At 35.7% G+C, this 24,721-nt stretch overlaps 1 protein-coding gene across 10 annotated transcripts in view; it reads left to right on the forward strand.

Moving 5' to 3' along the window:
- LOC121413602 (AT-rich interactive domain-containing protein 1B-like) overlaps nucleotides 1-24,721 on the forward strand; it is a 61,065-nt gene that overhangs the window by 15,844 nt on the left and 20,500 nt on the right. For 6 of the 10 annotated variants that reach the window (XM_041606482.1, XM_041606484.1, XM_041606483.1 and 3 more), the window contains 4 exons: nucleotides 760-1,167; nucleotides 19,296-19,638; nucleotides 20,068-20,160; nucleotides 22,813-22,935. In XM_041606482.1, the coding sequence (XP_041462416.1) occupies nucleotides 760-1,167; nucleotides 19,296-19,638; nucleotides 20,068-20,160; nucleotides 22,813-22,935 (967 nt within the window). The remainder of the gene's footprint in view (nucleotides 1-759; nucleotides 1,168-19,295; nucleotides 19,639-20,067; nucleotides 20,161-22,812; nucleotides 22,936-24,721) is intronic. The other 4 variants (XM_041606486.1, XM_041606489.1, XM_041606490.1 and 1 more) reach the window with 2 other exon arrangements.

Raw genomic sequence — 24,721 nt, forward strand, 5'->3', positions numbered from 1 at the left:
CCTCATCCCCTCAAAAAGGGAAACAAATGAATTTTAAGTTATAATTAACAAATACGGCAAGTTATTTTGGATGTTAATAGGCTGTTTTGAAAAGCAAAGCCGAATGACATGACAACTCACCAATGCGAGGTTACTAGACTCTGTGATTTATTTCCTGTGTAATTCTAATTATTTTATCACAGAATTGTGATATCGGAAGGGGGAAAATGTGCATTAGAAATTGCACATGGTGGTAGTCATAATGGACCCCTATACTACATTCAACTGTTTCCCGGCCATTGCGTTGATTTTTTTCATACCTGGTACCATGTATGGAAATACGTGGTACAGAAAAAATAACGCAATTTCGGAATTTGAAACTGCGCTACTCGCTATTTTTTAAGGCTGATTCATGATTTTGAGTGTGGATTTTGGATGATTTATGGAAAAACGAGGTACGGTACAGAAAAAAAAAGACGCAACAACCACTTGCCCGATCGGGCAATTGACTTTGAGAGGTGCTTGCCCGCACGTCATTTTCACTTGCCCCGGGCAAGCGGGTTTGTCGCGCCCTGCACATCACATGTATGTGAGATGACAAGATTTTAAAAATATTTAACATAGAACATGTTTCCGTACATGTATGCTTGTTTGAAAAAACAAACATCCCCCCATCCGTGTGAATGGTGCAGTATAATTTGTATAATGTGAAAAGGTGTATATGTACATGTATACACAGTCTAAATGTTTGGCATTTTCCTTCTAATCTTGTTCCATTAGCCACAGCCACAGCAAAACATGGTTCATTCTCCCCATCCCCAGCAACCACAATCACAACAACCATCACCACATTCTGGGCCACAGTCCCAACAAAGTAACCAACCCAATCAGCCACCACAGTCACAGACTGGTCCTGGGGAAACCCAGCCAACACCGCCTGCACAACCACAACAACAACAACAACAAGAGCAGCGGCAACAGCAGGAGCAACGGCAACAGCAGCACCAAACATCACAACCTCAACAAAACCAAAACCAACAACAACCCACTTCCTCTCAGCAACAAAGGAACTTCCCAAGTAGTAGAAGTAGTAACAGCAACCAACAATCTGCATCATCGCAGAATTCGTCATCTTCATCATCGTCCAATAAGGCAGATGGTTCAATGAATAGACCGCCAAGCCTACCAGTAAGTAATAGTTAATTTTCTTTCTCTGCCGCTTTGAAAAACAGCAAAAGATTATAAGCAATTTATCTGTCGCAATTATGAATTCGAAAATTAGCATTAAAAACAAAGTAATTATCAAATTTTCATTTTTATACTGGAAAATATATTAGATTGTCCAGAATAGGAATGCTCATGCTTGATGGGAAATTCTATCATATTTTTACAAAGACGTGTTGAGGGTAAGGAGTGATATTTTCTTATAGTCCCCAAAAGAAAAATCAGTTATAAGATGGGTTCCATTTCATTTTGAAAACTAGCTTTTTCCATGTAAAATAGCTTCATGTATAGACTTTGATAATAGAGACACCTTTTTCTTTGAGTTGCACTGGCAAACTTTCTAATTGGTGATGGACTGTATGTGTGAGATCACATGCATTTTTGCTCCCTAATTTCCAGCTTGCTTTTTAATCATAAAATAATTAACACTTCCACCCCTTTCTTGCAAAATAGGGTAATGCATGTCCACATAGAAATGCACTCACTACACTGTACACTTTCTTTAACATGTATGCATGCTCAAAATCTTCACGTGCACACTTTCAAAGTGACCCATGTGGTCCTACATGTATGTAAATGTTGGTGGAATCAAAGGAATCAATTTAAAATCTCCTTGGTGGAATTAACAAAAGTGGGAAGAAGTCTCTGTACAGAAAATGTAAATTTATTAAAGCACTCCCTGAGTAAAAACAAAGAAAAAAAAAAATTCTAGCCTTATTTAAATACTAGTAGTAGTGCATTAAACCTTCAATTTGGTATTACTGATTCAGGAAAAGTGGTATTCTAAACTTTCACAATTTTTGTGGAGAATAATGTGAATATATGAATAGACTGTACTTGTGAAATTTGATACCCTATAGAAATTGTTCTCCCCGGGTGTCCATAATGAGACATATCCACTTGTTTAATCTACAGTGGTTGCACATTTCTGAACATTCAACAAATTGAGTCATCAGTTTTCAATGTTTGTCAATATTGAAAGCATTGTGTCTCACACGTGGCCTGCTTTCCATGAAATGGGTCAAATAAAAGAGTTGAATGAAACTGACAGGTGGTCATTAAATAGCAATGTCATGGCCTACTAATTAATCACCCAGTGATAGTGTGAGAGCTCTTATTGGCAGGGCCAGTATGATAATCAATGTTTACATTCCGCCCACTCATGATATGATCAAATGGCCTGGAAATCCATGCTACATGTACTTGAGTCATGTCATTGACCTTCTCCGCTGGCTTCTTATTGCAAAGTCAATCCCCAGAGCCAATGTGTCTCCGTAATATCCTATGTCAATCGGGCTGGAAGACATACTCCTGTGACGTCAATCCACTTGATCACATGATAGATAATGTCATTGAATCAAAATCTCATTTACATATGTGGCACACTTCATGGGGCATGAGTCACCTGGCTAGGGGAAGCCCCTGTTTTCTTGCTGTGCTATTTATAGGACACCTGCTGAGTCAATCTGCCATGCTCAAATGGTTTTAATGACCCCTGGTGCATGTTTTGTGTCTTGAAATTGATTTTCTCTCTTGTTGCGTTAACTTCCTCTATTTTAAACTAGACACTGGCTCAGTTGAGATGGAGACCTTTTGTTAGGTGACGAATGTAGGTTACTTGTGCTTCCCTCTTGGGAGATGGATACATTGTCTTGTATTCCCAAGAGTGTGCCACATACACGTATTGAGATGTAATTGACCTTGTAAATAATTCTATGTTCATTGATACCATGCATCCCTTGGCAGACAAAGCACTTCCTTTGCACTTGATATTGATTCTTGAGAATAATACATGTACATGGACTTGCGCTTTTCAGCTAACCACATGTTGTGTTGTTGTTGTCTGTAGCATTCTTGCTGTTACGATTAAAATTAGAACATCTCATTGATATTTTATTTGTGCATGTAGATACACGTGTATGAAATATCATAGTAAATTACGCACTAGATACCATTTATCAATCATTAAAAAAAATGAATTGGACAAGGAATTTTTAGTATCACTTTTTCCATTTCCTTTTTTTCTACATTTCAAAATTCCTACAATTTTGAAGTTGTTAATTGCTCACCATTCATTCTTTTTATACTTTCGTGAAATAGAATTGGTACTTACATGTTCATATGCATGCAGGAAGATCATCATTGCTGAAGGTTTTAAATGAGAAGATGAAATTACATGTCTTGATAGTAATGAGGAATATTTTGAGATAAACCTGTTGGGCCATCTGAACATTTTCTTAAGCTTCCTCTTAAGTGATTTATTTTAGCATTTTCATAATTTATACTCCTTCAAAATTGAACACCCTCCATATTGGGGTGAACGTGATGCATCAGGATAATGTAATACCTGAAGTGTCATTTGGGTTTTAAACTTTTCTCCTAAATTTTCTCTTCTTTCTGTATAATATACATATGATATTGATAAATGATTAAAGGCTGTTTAGAAACCTTGTTCAGCATTTAAAATTAAAAATCTGTTTCGCATGTAGCGTCTGATGTATTCATAAGTTCTATTTTTCAAACCTTTATTATATATATATAATTATATATATACATATATACATATGTATGTATATATATATATATATAGGGACAGTGATTTTCCGCGATCGCGGAAAACGGACGGAATTCACGGAAAAGGCCTTTTGAAACGGAAAGTGGCATTTCAAACGGAAAATCACGGAAAACGTATTTTCCCTCAAAATACACAGAATAGCAACAGAAATTACTCCAAAATAACAACAAAATGAGAATATTAAATGGCCACAAAACCCCAGAAAACACGATCTCACTTCGCTACAATCATGACAATTCACACATCGTGATTGCTCTCGACATCAGCACACTCGATAGTACCCCGCGTCCGTACCCGGCCGGCCGGGTTGAGCTTCACATTGCTTCATATCGCTTCATAATCGCTTAACTGCACGGTCGTGTGTTGCTGCCCTCTACGTTTGAAGATGTAACAGCACGATATCGTGGTCTTAAAATCCAAGATGACGGATTGGCGAAAGTCGTTGACTGATAACGATGTCCAAAAAACCCCAAAATTATCGATGAAATTTAATTTCACCGTAAAATAATGCTAATTATGTGAAAGGTGAGGATGTATGCATGCTAAATCAGTTTGAAAAATCATTAAATACTCCAGCATAGATCCGATTAGAACGGATTCTATTGTGTTGTTGGTACAGTAGCAGATACAAATTTTGGCCAGTGCGAGTGTATGCGCTTTGATTTTGCTATTCAATGTGTAAACGGAATTGTCACTTTTCCGTGTGTACAACGTCTATGGGGAAACGGAATTTCCGTTTTCTGACGTGCTGAAACGGAATTTGAGATTTTCTGAAACGGAAAAGGCAATTTTTGAAACGGAAAATCACTGTCCCTAAATATATATATATATATATAAATATCAAGATACCCACATTAAGAAAATTCCGGATCAATAACATACTACTAAGACATACTACCACACATGTACATCCCGTGATAACTCTTCCAATAGAAAGTCTCCCTGTGTCAGAGACTACTTTTCATGTACCGTATTTTTCGGAATATAAACCACGGCCGTGTATTAACCGCACCCCCAAAATCGGGAGGCTCTAAAAAAAAAAAAAAAAAAATTGGCAAACCGACTTTGGTATTATTTGGATGAACAATTTAAACTAACAACTATTTGACGACCAAAAGATATATTACTAATTTTTGTATTTTAAAAAATGGTTATTCCATTCTTTAACTTTATTTTTCAAAGAATATGAATTATTTCTTTGTAGAATAAAGAAAAAAAGACCATGAAATGGCAGTATTGTATATCAAACTTATAGTCTAAAAACGGAAAAAGAAAACAAAAATGATGAGTAAAAGTGAGGGAGAAAAAAAATGAAGAATAGAGGACATTTTTTATTGCCTATTTTCTAACCGATTACGATCGATTACGATTACATGCCTATTGTAAAGCATTTTCAATGCACTTTTTAGGTGTAAAATAATAAGTTTTCATTATAAAAACAGTGTTTTTAAGGAAAAGGTGACCATAAAATGGCATTTTTTAATATCAAAATTATGGTATAAAAAGCGAAAGTTTTTTTTTAATAAAGAGAGAAAAACTAGAGAAATAAAGAATAAAGGACATTATTTATTGCTTTTTTAATAACCGATTACGATTACGATCGATTACAATAGTCTATTGAAGAGCATTTCCCTTGCAATTTTAGTTGAAAAAAAAGAAGTTTTCATCACAAAACAATCAGGTTTTTTTGGGAAAACATTTTTAAATTGATAGTAGTTGAATAAATAATATAAACCAATCTTTACAAAGAAGATTTTTTTAAAGAAAACTTCGCAAACTATACTCCCTATTTTTAGTAACCAACAAATAATTATACATTAAATATTCTATATTATTGTTGGTTCATGTGTACGTACTATCACCGACAAAACGTAGTCAATTTTCCAACGAAATTTTGTTGTTTCCGTGTATAAACCGCACCCAATAATAATATTTCAATATTATAAAGCGGGAAAAAAGGCGCGGTTTATACACCGGAAAATACGGTACATGTACTATACTGGCCAACATAATTCTCTTTTAGAATACTATATAAGCTGTTATTTTCACATATACATGATTTTCCGCGAATCTCATGGGTCCCAACGTTTTCGCGGATTGTTGAATTTTTGCGATCGGAAGATGTACCAAACATTTCCACAGTATTTCAGAGAAGCAAAAATAGTGCAAGACATGTGCAAAAAATATGCTCATCAAAGCCCTCATGCTGACATGTGTTTTTTACATAGATATGTCCCTGTAATTGGAAAGAAGAGAAAATGTGAAAGAAGTGCCTTAAATTTCACTTTTTGGTAATTTCAGATCTGAAAATTCATCATGTCCCAGTTTATCTGTAAAAGCAATCTTTGGAAGAAGTGTTGTTAGATTTATTTTTTAAAAAGTTGGTTTAAAGTGCAAAAATATTGAATTTTGTGAACAGAATCTTACACCTCCAAAACCTCTGGTCATGTGTCTTATGATTATTAAGGAGTATGCAAATAGCTGCCAATGTACATGTGTACAGATTAAATCAGATGACAAAATCAAATTATTTCATTAGAAATACATTGTAATATTACAGTGAGTGAATAGATATTAATAAAAAAATGTTAGGAAATAATTTAGGCTCTGATTTTGTTTGAGAAATAAAAAAAGTGAAAATCTAGAGTTTAGAGTAGGGTATAGTGTGAAACCCAGGGATGTTTCATAAAGACTCTTCATATCAAACGAACTGTTATATAATAAAATTTATCATCAGCCAGTTAGACGGAAGGATTTCAGTAGCTTCTGGTTCAAGGGAAACCGATACAAGAAGGTAGATAAGAATGGGGACTTCGCGTTAAGGAAAGTTGTCGGATCTAACAATTTGTCAGATGACAGTTGTTGATGAAACACTCCCGAGATTTAGATGAGATCAAGTCAACAGATAAGAAATATAAACATTGGAACGATTGAAATAATCTCCTTTATCGTCATAAAATTGGTAATCCCATTTTAACGAGATGAGATGATGTTCTTTAGCTGATAATCAATTAACTGGTAGATTATATTCAAAGAAAATTAGAATGTCAGCTTTTACACAAAAACAAATTCAGCATTGAGAAATATATTCTGAGGAATACATGAGATGTACATATGCAGTTGGGTAGGAAACAAAAAAAAACAAGTGAAAAGTCCATTTTTAAAACAAATCATTTATGTAGTCACGGAGAATTAAGCATAGTGATTTAGTGTTTTGAATACATGTACATAAATTGCTTTTAGACAGATAAAAACTTTTGAAAGAAAGACATCCAAGGAAAAATGAGATGTGAAGTGATTTTTATTCTATTATAATTTATAGGAATTTTTTTGTATATTTAGGATAATGCATCTACAATTATAATTAACCGTTTTCTGACATCACCAACCTACATGTACGCATTCACTTATAGCTTGGACCCCCCGCCATAATAGTAGGTGGATTGACAAGATTTTGCAGCTTTGTCCAAAATCTCTCACCTATCTCACCATGGTTTATCGAACTTTGAAAGAGTGGGGGGGGGGTCTAGAATTCTGTATTCAACTTCAATATTAGTATGTAGCATTAGGTGGTTTCAAACCGCCTCGATCACAAGAATCCCTGTTAAATTACGAGAACTTTTAAAGGCTTAAAAATGCCTGTTAATTATTCTTGCATTCACACCGCCCCGAAACACATCCTTCGGGATAAGTTCCCGATAAGGCTTAAAAATACCTGTTAATTATTCTTGCATTCACTACGCCCCGAAAAACATCCTTCAGGATAAGTTCCCGAAGTTACGAGCATGCGCAGTATGGTCTGATAAGCAGGCAAGGCGCAAGATTCAAAATCACTATCCCAGTAGCCACCGACGCCACCGCGCCCAACGACTCGCTGGGCTAAAAGTTCCCGTAATTTGCTTTCACATCGCCAAAATACCTGCGACCTTGGAAAAATCCCCACGAAAGTTCTTGTAATTTCGCCAAGTACCTACTATTTAGCGGGTATTTTCTTTCGGGGAAATTACGCGTAGTTTGCTTTCACATTACCAAAATACCTGGTATTCTCTGATCGGGGTAAATTTCCCGATGAGAGAATACCTGGAACTGGCGAACTTCGAGGCGGTCTGAAACCACCTATTGTTTTTTTTTAGACTCCTTGCAGGGCTCGACATTAGCGGACGCCCGGGACACATGGGTGCCTAGATCAAAAGATGGATTATCATGTCAGGATTAATTCTTGAACATTGCCTTAACTCATATTCCACAAATTTTCCTCATAATCATATCAGCATAGAATACCAATTTAAAGAGAAATGCCAGTAGTTGCAGTAAACACTGATTTCATGAGAGTCTGTAAAACCAGGCTTAATTGTCAGAATATATTGAGGATCTTGATCTGGTACAGTTACATAAACTGAACTTTGTGAAATCTTTAAATCTACGCTGAAAAACATTCACACTGAAGATCACCAACACAGATAGGCACACGTGGACAGTGTATTGCTGGAATAAAGACCAGACGGAAGTGACCGAATCCGCGCTTATTTTACTTATTTCTCAGCAATTACACAATTTCTTCCAGAATCCTTTGACACATATTTTTTATTCATACAAACAGACACTTGGGTGGTCATATTAGATTCTGTCAAAAGTCATTTTGAGATTGTTACCAAAACAGGAATTTAGCTTTAAATGATAATCCTGAGAAAATTACAGGGATATATCATATACATGTAATATTTATTCCCTTGCAATTTGGAACTCATTTTGGATCCAACTACATCTCGGGCAAGTTTGTGCTTCCTGACTTTGTTGTTTCGGGAGTTGCTTAGATTGAGAGTGAGTGAACGGGGGGGGGGGGGGGGGGGGGGGGGGGGGGGCCGTGTGCAGCATGCACGGTGTGGTGTACGTGGGTGTTTGTGACTTCACCGAGACCTGTTCCAAGGACCCCCGTTTTCACAAACATTTGTAGTTCGGAAGCCCGTTCCGAGGACCCTCTTTTTTACAATAAGCCTGCTCCAAGGCCCCCGTTTTTTGTCCTGCCCGCACTACTTTTTTGGTCGAGTACCCCCCCCCCCTTCGGGACGTCAACGTAATGTCCATGTAAGGTTGATTGTTTGTGCGTGATCATAGGGTGTTCGAAGTTGGTTTTCAGTGTGTATTTTCTTCTATAATGAAAGTTTAATCTGCACGCTCAAAACTGAACATAGGGTGCTCAAAATTTGGAAATAATAAAGTGCCCATCCAGACCCCCAGGAAAAAACAGTGTCAAGTCCTGCTCCTTGATTCAACAATAGATACATGTAATTGAAATAATGGTTCAGATTTAAAATTAAAAATTTCATGTTGACATACATTGTCAAGATTGAAATGTGAGAAAATGAGACACATTCTGCAATTTTTGAATGATTTCATGTGTGTGACTGTATGGCCTACCTGCATGACACTCTCCCTGTACATGTATATATTCTGTAATTTATGATGGCTGGTACTTGTATATTAAAGGTAAATGCTAGTTTTGGTAACGATATCAAAATGAGTTCGTACAGAATCCAATGAAATGACCACCAAAGTGTCTGTTTGTATAAATGAGACGCATGTGCCAAATGATTCTGGAAGAAATTGTGTAATTGCTGAGAAATCAGCAAATAAGCACAGGATTCGGGTAGGGCGTCGGGCCCGACGCTCTAAGCAATAATTATACATTGTCCCACGTGCGCTTATCTGTGTTGGGGATCTTCGGTGTGAACATTTTCAGCGTAGATTTCAAGATTTCACAAAGTTCAGTTAATGTAACTGTACCAGATCTATATCCTCGATGATATACTGACAATTAAGCCTTTTTTTACAGACTTTCTCATGAAATCAGTGTTTACTGCAACTACTGGACTTTCTCTTTAAGCAATTGATATGTGCTTCCTTGTACTAGAGCTACATGTACATGTTCGTTTTGCCTGTAGTTGTAACTTGTGCAAGTGTTCTATCAATTGAACATACAAAATACATTGCATTACATACATGTACATGTACTTGAAATCCACTTTTTCCCTGGTGCTTGCCTTCCTTTTTATTATACTCAATGCGACCCTTGATATTTTTGTAAAGAAAAGAAATTTAAAATCATATTAATTAAAACAACAAGATGATGGGGAGGTAGGGACAGTGATTTTCCGCGATCACGGAAAACGGACGGAATTCACGGAAAAAGTCTTTTGAAACGGAAAGTGGCATTTCAAACGGAAAATTACGGAAAACGTATTTTCCCTCAAAATACACAGAATAGCAACACAAATTACTCCAAAATCACAACAAAATGAGAATATTAAATGGCCACAAAACCCCAGAAAACACGATCTCACTTCGCTACAATCATGACAATTCACACATCGTGACTGCACTCGACATCAGCACACTCGATTGTACCCGGGTCCCGTGCCCGTACCCGGCGGCCGGCCGGGTTGGGCTTCACTGCACTGTACACATATATCGTTCCAACTACACGGTCGTGTGTTGCTGCCCTCTACGTTTGAAGATATAACAGCACGATATCGTGGTCTTAAAATCCAAGATGGCGGATTGGCAATCGCCGTTGACTGATGATAACGATGTCAATAAACCCAAAAAATTATCGATGAAATATCATTTCACCGTGAAATGATGCTTATAACGTGAAAGGTGAGGATGTATGCATGCTAAATCTATTTGTAAAAATATTATATACACCCGCATAGATCCGATTAGAATGGATTCTATTGTGTTGTTGGTACAGTAGCAGATACAATTTTGACCAGTGCGAGTGTACAGTGTATGTGTGTGTAATTTTGCTATTCAATGTGGAAACGGAATTGTCACTTTTCGGTGTGTACAAAAACTATAGGGAAACGGAAATTCCGTTTTCTGACATGCTGAAACGGAATTTGAGATTTTCTGAAACGGAAAAGGCAATTTTTTGAAACGGAAAATCACTCCCCAGGGAGGAGGTGCATGTTTTGCAGAGCCCTTGCAAGAACAAAGTACAGGTACTTCTTTTTCATAATACAAATAACTTGTTTTCTGTTTATTAATATTGCTTTATTGTCAGTCTTGCAGAGCAAAGGAAATAGGATGCAAAAGCTCAGGAAATGTTTAGTTTACTGGAATATGAAGGGCATTATAAGTACATGACTGAGAATTTTGCACCTCTGATACATGAAAGTGTAAATTTGTCATTGGGCTACATGTGTAAATTTTGTAATGTTTAAAGGACAAGTCCACCCCAACAAAAACTTGATTTGAATAAAAAGAGAAAAATTCAACAAGCATAACGCTGATAATTTCATCAAAATCGGATGTAAAATAAGAAAGTTATGACATTTCAAAGTTTCGCTTCATTTCACAAAAACAGTTAAATGAACGAGCCAGCTACATCAAAATGAGAGAGTCGATGATGTCATTCACTCACTATTTCTTTTGTTTTTATTGTTTGAAATATGAAATATTTTGATTTTCTCGTCATTGTCATGTGAAATGAAGTTTCATTCCTCCCTGAACACGTGGAATTCCATTATTTTAACATTTTGTGCTTCAGGCAAGGAGGTCCCAATCATCAAATTCGTAAAAATTGAAATATTGTATAATTCAAACAATAAAAAACAAAAGAAATAGTGAGTGAGTGACATCAACTCTCTCATTTGGATGTAACTGGCTCGTTCATATAACTATTTTGTTAAAAATAAGCGAAACTTTGAAATGTCATAACTTTCTTATTTTACATCCGATTTTGATGAAATCTTCAGCATTGTGTTTGTCTGATTTTTCTCTATTGATTCAAATCAACATTTTTCTGAGGTGGACTTGACCTTTAATATAGCAACCCCTTCATGTAGATAGGAAGCAAATTGTATGAAGTATGGAGGGGAGGGGAGGCAAAAATGATATAGTGCAAAATGTAGGCAAAAACAAAAATGCAGATCGACGTGCACACATACATACACATGTACATGAAGGCCTATTTGAAAGTATCCATGAAGGCTGTCGCTACATAATGGCTACATAATACTTTTGCTGCAGACACACTTCCCCTGCGGTGCCTGCACATCGAGTGGAAAACAGTCGTTTTATTTATTTTTATTCAAACCACCTTTTTGTAGCTAGTACAAAAATGTGAAAACGTCTTGTTTTTCGATTCACCATATAGCCACCGTTGGGGAAATGTGACTGCGCCATTAGAGCTTACGTGATATACATTCTTACATGTGCTCCTGCATGTGACTTGGTTTGATACGTTTGAATCATTTATGATCCTTGCAAAGCACAAACACTTTCATAGCCAGAAAATTTGAATTTTAATACACGACAGAGAGATGGCAATTTGGAAAAAAGGCCTATTTGTTTGTGAATAATACTTGAAATGTTGAATGATTCTTGTTCAGTCAAGAATCAAGATGAATTCCAATTTATTGTGATTTAGTTTTGGAAGGGCTAACATACACATCTTTGTGTCTGTTTTGAATGAGTAAATTAATCGAACAATGTTATTGATGTAAATCAAAGCCATTTTTTAAAATTGAAATCATCAAATAAAGACTGAGAAAGGAGAAAAGATAAAATTGTTAATGCTGCTTTTATATTTCCCACCATTTCATCGACAGGAATATCAATAAGAATTTGATTGATGGATGAATTGGAATTCATGTACATTAAGTACATCAATGTACATGTACATTTAGGGGCCTCAATTTACATGTAGATGCCATATATTGCTTGTTACCTGCAAATGTTATCCTCTTGTCAAATACATGACAGCACTTAAAAATATTGTCCTCTTGTTCAACCTTGTCAGTCTTTATTGAGTTATTTTTACCAAGTTCATTTTTTTTTCTGAATGAAGCATACATGTCGCTTGTCCTTGGCAGTTGTAATATTGATTTATTTCCAGCCAGTAAAAAGACACCCTACTTAATTACTCAGTGGTACAAAAGGCCACATGGAACCCAGGCACACTGCATTCCAAAGTCAGCTTTGTGAGCCTGCTATCAATGTTTGCACTTTCATTTAAGGTCACCTATTATTAGCTCAGTAATCCCCACGGTCACATGACCAAGGCCATTGACCTGTCATTTGAGCCATGTGGTCACATGTCATAACAAAAGCCTCTCTACATGGAGGCAGGCAGGTAGGCAGTAGCAGGAAGGTAAATCTCTGTGTACTTAATATTGTGATGGTTCCTCCATTCATTCCCTGTTCTCCTGCAGTTGCCCACACAATAAAGTGTTTCTTTTCAAAGCGGTAGCTAAAGAAGCAGACCGGATCTTGCTTTCTGTTTTGATTCTGTTTTTTTTTGGTCTGTTCATCATCATCTGTTTATCATTGGCAGTAGATGAGTGCTATTTAATGCCACTGGTTTTCATGAATAAGCATTAAGCAGGAATGACTCATGTAAAAATAAAATTATTTAGATGGTAAAATTTTAAGGAAAAACTGCTGTCTTTTACTCTTTTGCATTGCTACTGTAGACATATGATATAAGGCCTATAGCCTCCCCACCCCCTCATAAACCCTAGAGCTTGTAATCTCTACTGCAGAATGAAATATAGAAAGCAGAGGAAGTCATACTCATATATTTGATTGGCTTCTCATTACAAGTAAATCACCAAATTGGCAGTTATTAGCCTCTCCGTGTCGGTTGGTCGTTAGTCTGCTTTTAGCAGATATTGTATATTTGCATCTCTTAAAAGATCTTGTAAAGCTTCGTGCACACTGGCAGGTACCAGTCACATACAAAAAGAAAAACACGATTGATTAGTATGATTGTGAAATTTTGGCCTATTTCTTTTATTATCAATATCTTGGTCTGTGGCCATATGTACATGTAGGCCAGTATATATAACGACTCATGTGGTATGTATCTTACATCGTAATAATTATTGTGCAACTACCTCTCAGACATTGCAATTGATTTTTCTGAAGCATTTTACGTGGCAACCCAAATGTAAAACACGAAAAATTTGCTGTAGACTGGGCCCATATCTTCACTGAAATTTTAATGTAATCCCAAAAGAGCTAAACTCTTTCTTAGTCAAACTAGAACCTTTCCTTTATTTCATACAGACAAAAATGAGACATTTTAATCTGCCTGCATATACACATGTTATGTATCGAAAGGGTATTTAGAGGATTTAAAATAATAGAACTACAACCATCATTGCAAGTTATAGCAATGCTTCGACACAGACCAGAACCAATGCACAGTGAGGAGTGGCCAAAGCAAGGCAGCATACAGTTTGTACACACTCTTCTCCATTGTTCAGAATACTGCAGTGTACAGAGTGTATACTGCATGTACATGTTGTACATGTACTGTGTACTAGTTCCTACACAGTTATACATATATATTCCTTTGCAGGAGAATATGTAGAATCAACCCACAAATTCAAATAGATTTCAAACATTTCACCCTAAACAGAAGGAATTCCCAAGATCCCACCAATGTTCTCGACCAAAGTTTTCAAAATTTTACCTTCAGGAACTCATTTGATTGCCAAAAGTAGATGCGACATGTTGAGATGGTCCCTGAATTGGTCTAGAATAAAGGGAAAATTTTGGCTAATTAAAAACCCGTTCATCAATATGTTCATAACTTTATGCCACGTGACTTTGACGAAAATGCTCCTTTCTGGAAAGTATTAATCAAATCATAATTTGATTGTTATCTAATGATTGCCAAGTGAAGTGATCAATTTGACACGTTTTTCCAGGGGATATATCTTGATTGCCAAGGAGAAAACTAAAGATTCTCATTCATAAATTCCCCCATATCCTGTATAAAGATGTAATCAACAATACTCATGATAATTTGGATGCCACCCACAAGTCAGTTTCAGTAGAGGTGCCAAACTTTTTTTCAGGAGAAATCCCTGAAGGAACTCCACTGCATGGACTCTACATGGTGGAAAATGACATTAGGGATCACCTCAGAAAATCAATATCCACTGTGCGTGGGAGACAAAGTTTGGGGAAGGAAAACACTGTTGGATGGTTGCGTTTGCTGGACTAAATGGTTGAAAATGATGTGAATGATGTTAGTTTCCACCTTCAAGCCCTTTGCTGGGTGAAATTATTAGGAATGGGGGTGGAGAGATAGATTGATATCGTCTTTGTTGCCATTTGATCCATGCTATTTCTGACCTGCTGGAAGTGTGTCATGCTTGGGGAAACACAAGAGGTCAAAGGGATCACATGCAATTTATGAGGAAAGTTTTCTCTCACTCAAACTTTTTTTTGTTGATGTTTCATCGTCATAAACAAAGTGGAATTTGTCTTTATTCATTTTATATGTGCATATGGCACTGGGATGATATTTTTTTTGTGGTAGTGTCTCTTCGTTATTCAGTTAGAGGACTTGTATATGCAGTGTAGGGATATTCTATGCTTCGTGCATGTATATTTCCTACGTGTGTTATTTGCCGTGAGAGCGTAGCACGCACACACTGCACTAGCTCTAGCACTAGCGCCTGTATTCTCCTATGGGGCCCCTTCAGACTGGAACTACTTTTGCATGCAAATGAGTTGTGGCCTCATAAATAAGCCATTACTCATTCTACATGCACTGCCTGTGCACACATGCTCACTTCGCTAAATAATACTGCCTGCTTTTCAAGGGAGAATAAAGAGTGTGTGGAGTGTGTGGAGTGTGTGTCTGCTGTATGATGTGAGTGCTGTACGTGCTAAATCTATAGTCCGCTAGTTCTGTGTGGTGTGCTTGGCTGCTTTCATGCAGCGAGCTAGCCTGTAGCATTGTACTGGGTTGGCTGTGCACAAGGGTTAGGCTCTGTGAATCCACTGATGCATAATGGTATGGAGCCTGAATGATAACAAGGCTGTGTGTTTTTTATTCAAACCCAAAGACCTCTTGGAGAGACGTTGCCAATTTACGGCTCATTTCTCTCTTTAAAAATCCCAACAGTAAACCTTAAGATTTATTTTTCAAATGTAAATACAGTGTCAAAATACTCCTGACTGAACTTTGTATTTTAGTCCCGCACAAACAATCAAATTTTGTATAGAGGTTTGACATAAGAAAAGTTAATCATTAATTGTCAAATTGGCCATCCAACCTCGTCAAGGTAGAAGCCTTCACAAGCATACAAAACGAGTGGTGGTGCGAGCAGTTCTATAATTGAACCTGGAGGCTTTTTCCTCTTTCATTACTTTGTGTATCAGGGACTATTGTAGACTGAAGCATCTGTAGCCTTTAGGAAAGTTATGCAGGATAGATAAAAACTAATCCACACTAACTTAAAAAAAGAATAAATTTCACATTTAGTAGGCATATTTCTTCATTTTAATTGTGAAGGTTATATTTTAAAAGAACTCTATAGTTAACTCTTTTTGCTAATTTTATTGTAATATTTTCTGTTTGAGCCTACAAATTTACAATTTTTTTTCAAATGATTTTTCCAAAAGGCCTACTCCATAGATTTCATTGTGAGTGATTTAAATGAAATTTAATATATTTCTCTTTTTAATGATTTTTAAGCCATAGAAAACCAACACCATACATGCATGTGTCCTTTGTTTAGGCAAATAATGCTTTGATAATGTTTTGTTTATCGTTGCATTGTTCTTGGAGATAAAAGTACAAATTTCATTATCTATCATTCAATCTTAAATTCAAACCCTCTCTCTCAAAAAAGGGCCAGATACACTTCTAATATAATTTACTTATCCTTTTTAGGAGGGGGAAGGCTGTTTGGGAAACATTTCTTGTATAATTTTGTCTGTGTTACTTTAATAAAGGGATACTTCGGGTTGAATATATGTATATCTAAATAAATAGAGTAAAATTCACAGAGCAAAATGCTGAAAATGTCATCAAAATCTGAAAACAAATTATGAAGTTATTGAATTCTAAAGATTTGCATTATTGTGATGAAACAGTTCTAGGCATGTCGTCATGAATAATCATTAGGTGGGCTGATGATGTGTTATCCCCACTTTCCTTTTTCTTATGTTATTACATTTAATCATTTTTTCATAAATGTGTAAATGACGTGTCTCCATTATGATGAAATAGGTTACAGCAAGAAATAATTAATGCACATAATCAGTTGTCAATCCAATTGTTTTAGTTCTTGGTAGAAAAATTGTGAATTAACTTAATTTTATATAAATACAAAAGATCAAGTGGGTTTCTGACATCAGCCCACCTAATGAATATTCATGAAAACATGCCTAGAACTGTGTCACCAGAATAATGCAAATCTCTAAAATTCAATAACTTCTTTATTTGTCATCCAACTTTGATCAAATTTTCAGCATTTTGCTCTATGAATATTACTCTATTTATTTAGATATACATATTCACTGAGACATACATACCTTCAGCCCGGAGCATCCCTTTAATGTAAGGCCCACACTGTAGTTCAATTAGAAGAAAAACAATGATGCATAGATTGTTCATTTTTTTAGTTCTTTGTTCAGATGAAGTAGTATAGAAAGAAATTAATGAAGAAAGCTGTAGGAGACAACAACCGAATAGGCTCAGTCTGTAACAAGCTTAGAATAATTGCAAACAATATGGCCAATCCCAAAATCTTAGGAGTTATCCTTTTTATTTTTCGAATGGCTTTATTTCAATCCCTATTTTCATTTAAAGTTTATTGCATTAGGAATTATGTATGAACTACTTGTATATTATAATTGCTTCCATTTACCACTTTGCTTCTTTTCTGTCATTTCTCTTTTTATCCACAACTAACTAGTCCTTTTGCCATTTGTATAGGATATTAAGTTATTAACAACCTTTTTGCCATTTGCAGCAAAAGATATAGGGCCTACACCTCTGGCAGGGGGCAGTTTCATTTAGCCCATGAAATATACACGTAAAAATAACCCGGTGAATTTGAAAATAGCCAAGTGCTATGAATTGCCACCATGTTTGATAGTTTGTAAAGAAAATATTAAACTAAAAACAACCCCCATACTTTGTATTTGAAATATCAATTCCCCCCTCCAAGCTTGTTTTATTGCTCATCATGATGGAAAGCTTCACAATATCTTTATAGGCAGAAGCTTTCTTGCTTCTTACCATAGCCCTGTAACATAATAGTGATTAAAGTGATTGGTTAATATAGGTTTGAATTTTAAAAAATCTGAGCTAGAAGGTCACACTTGTCACCTGTGTCTGTGATATGTTCCAAAAATGAAGCCCAGAAAAAATTGCGTACGGAAATGATTATTAAGTGCTTCAAAAATTGAAATATGAAGTGACCGGAAACACCATTTTAATTTCATCCCATACACTTATGTGTACTATTTAGGTGTCTATAATTACAAAATCGGGGTTTGCCTTGTAGTTTTAACTTTTCATTCTCAATAATGGTTGTTTTCAGGGTTTATTAGTTCTAATACATGCACTTGTACACATGTTTCATCTTGGTTTGAGAATTTTTAAAATCGGCTGCTCACAAAGTTAAACAATACCTTTAACTGCGGGGCTGATTTCTGTGATTGATTGCATTGATTATTGAATATGATCGATCACAAAAATAAGCTCTTTGTTCAGTCACAAAGGCCAATATTATGGGCACAGCTAAAAAACAAGAAACTATAAGAAATCATTTTTGAGGTCCTACGGTACCAAAACTGAAATCCTTTCATCGAGTAACAACCTTTCTTTTCTCTGTCTGAATTTCTCGTGCAGTGCACTCTTTGAGATATTCTGGTTGTTATAAAAGTAATTAGCTGTTATCAAGAGAGTTTGAAGGATGAATCATATTGCCAAGCGGGAACATATCAATTTTACAAGTATCATCTCAGGGACCCTATATCCCTATATTTTTACCTTTTTTGAACATCACTGACCTGTTGTATTCAGAACTCTGTTTTAATTGAAACTCTGGTTAAAATTTGTTAAAGTTTGGATAGTCAGTCATGACATACAACTCTAATAGTGGAAGTTCAATTTGTCAGCACATTTAGTGCTCAATTCATCCGTAATGGCTTGTGTTTGATAATTTGCATATCATTGAATTGTGCATATCACTGTTTTGTAAAAAATAAGCGAAACTTTAAAATATAACTTTGTTATTTTACATCCTATTTTGATGAAATTTTCCATCATTATGATAGTTTGATTTTTCTTTATGTATTCAAATCAACATTTTCTTGGGTGAACTTGACCTTTTAAGAGGTAGCTTGGAAAAAAAGTTATTATTTAAGGTGGCATACTGAAATAGAACGAAATGTTTGGGGCAGAGCTTATAGATAGAGTCCTTTCCACGATTGATTCATAAAGTTCCTTAGAATCTAGGTCATGAGGTAATATCGTTTAAGAGTTGCAGAGGAAAAAAAACTGATCTGATTTCAGCATGGATATTCCAGTTACCTTTTGCTAGCCTCATTTTGTTCCTGCACTTTCAAAGAAGTTTTTTTAGTTGTATTGAAAAAATTTGTCAAGCATTTATGTGGCTATATTTGGATCAATGTCCCATAAAGGTGTGTAAATTACCCTGCCACTGATCAACCATCCTGTATTATTTCTCCCTCGCTCCAGGACCTATCAGGATCATTAGATGATCTTCCTACAGGATGTGACTTCAACAGCCAGTCATCGACTTCATCAGGAGGGGCAGCAGCAGCGACAACGACTGGTTCAACAGCGGGCAACTCCAGCAGCCATGCCACCGCCAACACAAGCAGCAGCTCTACCAACCATAGTGGAAGTGGGGGTTCATCCACGTCTACCGCTCCACCCCTCTCTCCCGCCACCTCAGTGCATTCGGTACACTCGCCCCATGTGCATCCTTCTGTCACGGCCCTCAGACCTTCCCCTTCACCTGTAGGATCACCTTCAAGCCATTTATCACGCTCTTCTCAATCGCCAGCTAGTGTTCATGGTGAGTGTCGTGAAAGTCTTTCAACTATAAGACATTTTTTATTGACTCATGTTTGTAATGTGTTGGAGATCCATTTCTTTCACTTGAAAGGGAAATAATGATGACCTCCTTTTCTTTCCCCAGCCTCGTCTAAATTCTAATGACATTTGGAATTGGATGCGAAGGGAGGAATTGAATCTCATTACTTACCTGGTTATACATGTATGAAGACTTGCCTGAAAGTATTAGTGATAAGCTTTACTTCAACAAGTCATTTAAAATCACTTTCCAACTCCTTTACCCACAGAATATCCATGTGATAAAGTTTATTTAATGCTGGTCATTGTAAATCTAACAACAGATTGCACTGTTGTGAGTTTATATTATTCGACATTCAACAGCTATTTTGTTCAAAATTCTGCCACTTGATTCTTTTTGTTATGCCAAAAGGTGGGTCAATGACACCTCAGCCATCTCAGCCCCCTTCAAACACACCGGAAGCTCCTTCACAGACACCACCATCAGCTTCAGCAGATAGCAGAGGTGAGTCTTCTCTATTATTGAATGTCTGTTATGTGATGAAGTAGTCCACAAGTCTACCAATCTAATTTCACTGCATGCACAAGTAGGCTGGTTGAGTTTGGGACTAGCTTTTAGCTAGGGAAGGTTTTCATGAAGCATTTGCTGGTTATTTTTCTCCGACAAAGATGCAAGGATTTCAGAAGATTTATCAGTAATAATCACTGACAAATTGATTTGTGATATGCTCTCCTGTTAAAAGATAAAATCTATAGAGGGAATGGTTTCATAGAAACTATGGTTAATGTAAGTTTGATGTTTTATTGGGATCTTCAAGCTCTGACACAGTTTTGTGATATCAGCACTGTGTCCATTAATGTCAATTATATAAAAGAGCACGGGAAGCGATATTTCAGTCTCTTTATCATGGTTAGTGGGCAGAACAATATAGGCCTACTGTTATCTTGGAACGTTTCAGGAAGAGTTTGGTCCATGATTTCCACTGCCTATTATGCCCTCAGCCAATCAGATGCAAGAATTTCAATAGCTTATTACATTTGTCAGTGAAATCAGTATTTGTTTCATGAAGTGGTCCCTGTGTAAAGTAACCATGAACAGCAACTTTTCCTGCAGTGGACCAACAATTGCAACATTCCCATTGATGGCAGTTAGCATCAGTGGGACGTTTTATGTAATAGGATCGTGGTAGGAGCTCTCGATGCTCAACTTTTTGTTTTGGTCCACACACACAGAACAACATTTATTTTTCCTCAGACAATCTTGAACTCTTCGGAATGATATGTTTGAACTCTGTCTTGTCTCTTAACAGCATTTTTATTTAGTTTGTAAAGAAAATAGCTAGTGAATGTGCTAAATTCCTATGAGAGATAATCATTGAGAGTGGGTGTGGGCCTGATTTGAGTTTAACTTACCATTGGACTAATACACTTACAAATCATGAAAGAGGGTGAACTTGGGTGTAGTTTTAGGTCAAATCTTTGATTACCTCTACATCTGCATTGAAGATGAGATAAATATGGGTAAAATATATTAAATTCATTACTTTAAATCCCCTTTGGGATCTATAAAATTGGAAGAATTCATAAACTATGATAAGTGGGTCTAGTGTGCAATCTGTTTTCTTGACAGACATTCATCTTGCTATCTTTCGTGTTTTGGATAACCACTTGAAATTGAATATAGAACTTGAATATGAAGTAAACAATCATTCATTTCTTTTTATATGTATGATTGGATTGGAAGAAAAAAAATCTTTGGTTTTCGAAACAGAAAAATTGATGAAAAGAAGCCAGAATAGAAGTAGGAAGTAAATGCAACAGTTCATTAAAATTTATCATAATGTGGTAATATGATTTCAAGAAATCCACTGTACTTGGTTGGACTTACTTCACTGCATTAAAATTGTGTTCTGCATGTAGAAATCAAGGAAAATGCTCTCTTAGAATTTGTGGGCTGTATTGCAATAATCTTATATAATCTGCTCAGAAAGATTATTTACGATTAGTCGATTACACTATGACAACGCATCCCCCAAATATTTTTTAACATTGTTTGAATTAAAACTTTGAAATAAATACAAGAATGGCTACAATTACATTGACAAAACAGAGTGAAGCGTTGTATTTGAAACTGGGATCAGTATAATTTTGCCGAATGAACCTGGAGGAAATAAAGGACACATGAAGCTTCTATCAAAAATGAGATTTCTGGCTCATTATGTACAAGTTTGTTTCGTGAATAGAAAATAAATCTTTAGAGATTTAAGATGAGGTTGAAATTGGTTTCAAGCACACAAATTTCAGCCTTGAATCCCCATGTAAATGTTCGTGCTGTGAATACATAAAGTTAATTGAGAACAAATCATGCCTAAAAGTGTAATTGAGAAGAAATTGTGCCTAAAACACAGCACTTGCTCAACATTATGCATTAACAGCTTTCATTGTAGAACTACTTTGATAAACTTTTTATTTGAATTGTGGTAGCTTCATTGAAATCATGTTTTTTTTCATGAGATGTGTTTAAAAAAACACTTTCACTGTAAATCTGTACGAAAATGTACTTTGGAGATTTCTTATTTAAGCTACATGTACTTAGCACCTTTATTCTAGGGAAAAAAGTTATGGTATGACCGAGAGTCAAGAAATTTTTGTTAACTTGCGATGATAACTGCACCTTTTAATTATGGCTAATGCAATGAAAATTTATCATTGAATCTTGTACAAATGATTGGTGATTGCTGAGTTGTTCTTCTCTATTGGTTTGTTGAAAATACCCATTTGGTTTAGAATCAAGTTCTTTTTAGTTTCACATTTCTTCATCTAGCAATGTCAGTTTTAATTCCATAGGGAAAAAAGGGAAAAAGAGAGTTTATGAAATTTAAGAATAAATGTGGTATGAATGTCTTTGGAGAGTGGGACTTGCACGATATTAGGATTGTGATATGGGTTATTGTTATTTTTTTTTTTTGGGGGGGGGGGTAGAGGATATGGATAAGGGTTAGTTTCTGATTTTTTTTGTGTGCTTAATACGCATGTGAACATGAACCAATTATTACCGAAGATGAGAGATGTGCATGAATTGGTATGGGAATGCCAGGTTTGCTGTTACAAATGATCACTCACACCATCCTTCCATTATTCTGTTCCATTTCCAAAGGATACAATCAGCATGGGATGAACTGTGGTAATAGCAGTGGTACTGGTGGTTCCGCACAAAAGCCCCCTCCTTACAATAGCCAGCAAGGACCTGCGTCCAAATTGCCTTCCCAGAATCCTTCAGGTAGATTGGTTATCCAATGATAAACCAACTAAAGAAAAACCTCTTTTAAAATATCCTTTCCCCTGAATTTATCCTGAATATGCCTTCCCCTCCAATTTTACTCTCCGTTTCTTGTAATTTGTTTTCTTCCCTTCTTTAATACATATACAAATGTACTGTATGTAAAGTCTGTGTCCAGTCTTTCATTCTCCCTCTTTTTTTGTCTTTATGTCCTATATTTTGTAATGTCTTTGTCTTTACTGTGATTCCATTTCATTTTCACCTTCATTATTTCTAATGTGTTATCCCTTCTTTCCTTCCTTCCCCTTATTGGTATCTTTCTTTTTCCAATGCCCAGCCTAAGATTTTATCCTTTAATATCATTTTTTTACCCTCCCCTTCCCTGCTTATTTGACTTTATGCACAACCTTTTCCCATTTTTTTTTGTAAGACAATAAAAACTGACATATGAGGAAAGTATATCATGCTCACAAAACAAAGATTTGATGAAAAAAGGATATTTCTTGTATGCTTCACCAACACTGGAAAGAGAACACTTCATATTGATTGAATGTACGCCTTGATTAGGTGATAACATACATGTACTTGACTCGAGTATGGAATGAGATTGCTCATCAGTTCACAGGATAAATGAAAGTCTAGTATGAATTCAAAACAGTTATGAGATCATTTATGTAATGCCGATAACTTGTTTTTGCTGTTTGCGATTTAAAAAAAAAGGAAAGAAATCTTTGCGAACGAAGAGTTGAATTTACCTGCTATTAATGTGTGTGTAAGAATGGAACTCAAAAATTTCAGAGGTAAAACTACATGTAGTGGTGTGCTCTGATTTCTTTGAGAGGTTATTGTCATTTATGTTACATACATGTACACCCAGCACCATGAAGATGGGTGGATCAATTTGGGAGATTGAGAGTGAGAAAGAAAGGGGTGGACACTTGTCGTATGGAATTTGTGCAAAAACCTGTTTTTCGTATTATTTGCACAAGAGGGTTAGCTGGAATTTGACGATGGTAATGTTGTAATCCTTAGAGTAACTGTTAAAGTCATTGTATCAGCTATACTGAAATAAAATGACTTTAAAAAAAGTAAAAGCTAGTAAATTTAGTAATTTGATCTGTTATACTTCTATGTAAGTCATCAATGGTGAAACATGCTTCATGACATTGAACAATGTAGAATATTTTTATCTAAAATAAAGACATTTGAGATTGAGTAGTATACACATTCTGAGTAGTATAAACACAGGGGTACTCAGTGATGTAGCACATTTATCTTGTTTTATGAAATATTTAATTTTCATAATATGATCACTATTAGCTGTAATGATTAATGATAGGAAGCAAACTAATAATTTGAAGAAAAAACAAAATATTTGATATTATAAATAATGAAATAATGACACTACGTGTACATGAACATCTAATTGTCATTGTTATGCTTGTTTGATTTTCCTAGTTTTTATTCTAATTTACTTGTTGAAATAGAATTGACCTTTAAGTAATATTTGGAAGTAAATGGATTTCCCATGATGTACTTTTCTTGCATCCTGTTTACATGTATTATTAAACTTGGCTGCTTCTTAGAATTTTATCTTTTGGTGTGGTTTTCACATAGCGTTATTGTGAAAGCTTTCCTGTAGTTACATTACAGGATGATATGAAAGAATTAACAACTGCAAATAACATGAATATGAACCTATCCCGACTCTTTGTGGGAAGTGATTTGTCTTCAATCTTGTACCTGTTTCATTGACTGTGTGCGTGGACTAAAGGCATATTTTTTA

Source organism: Lytechinus variegatus, chromosome 4 (assembly GCF_018143015.1).
Source record: "Lytechinus variegatus isolate NC3 chromosome 4, Lvar_3.0, whole genome shotgun sequence".
Classification (NCBI taxonomy): Eukaryota; Metazoa; Echinodermata; class Echinoidea; order Temnopleuroida; family Toxopneustidae; genus Lytechinus; species Lytechinus variegatus.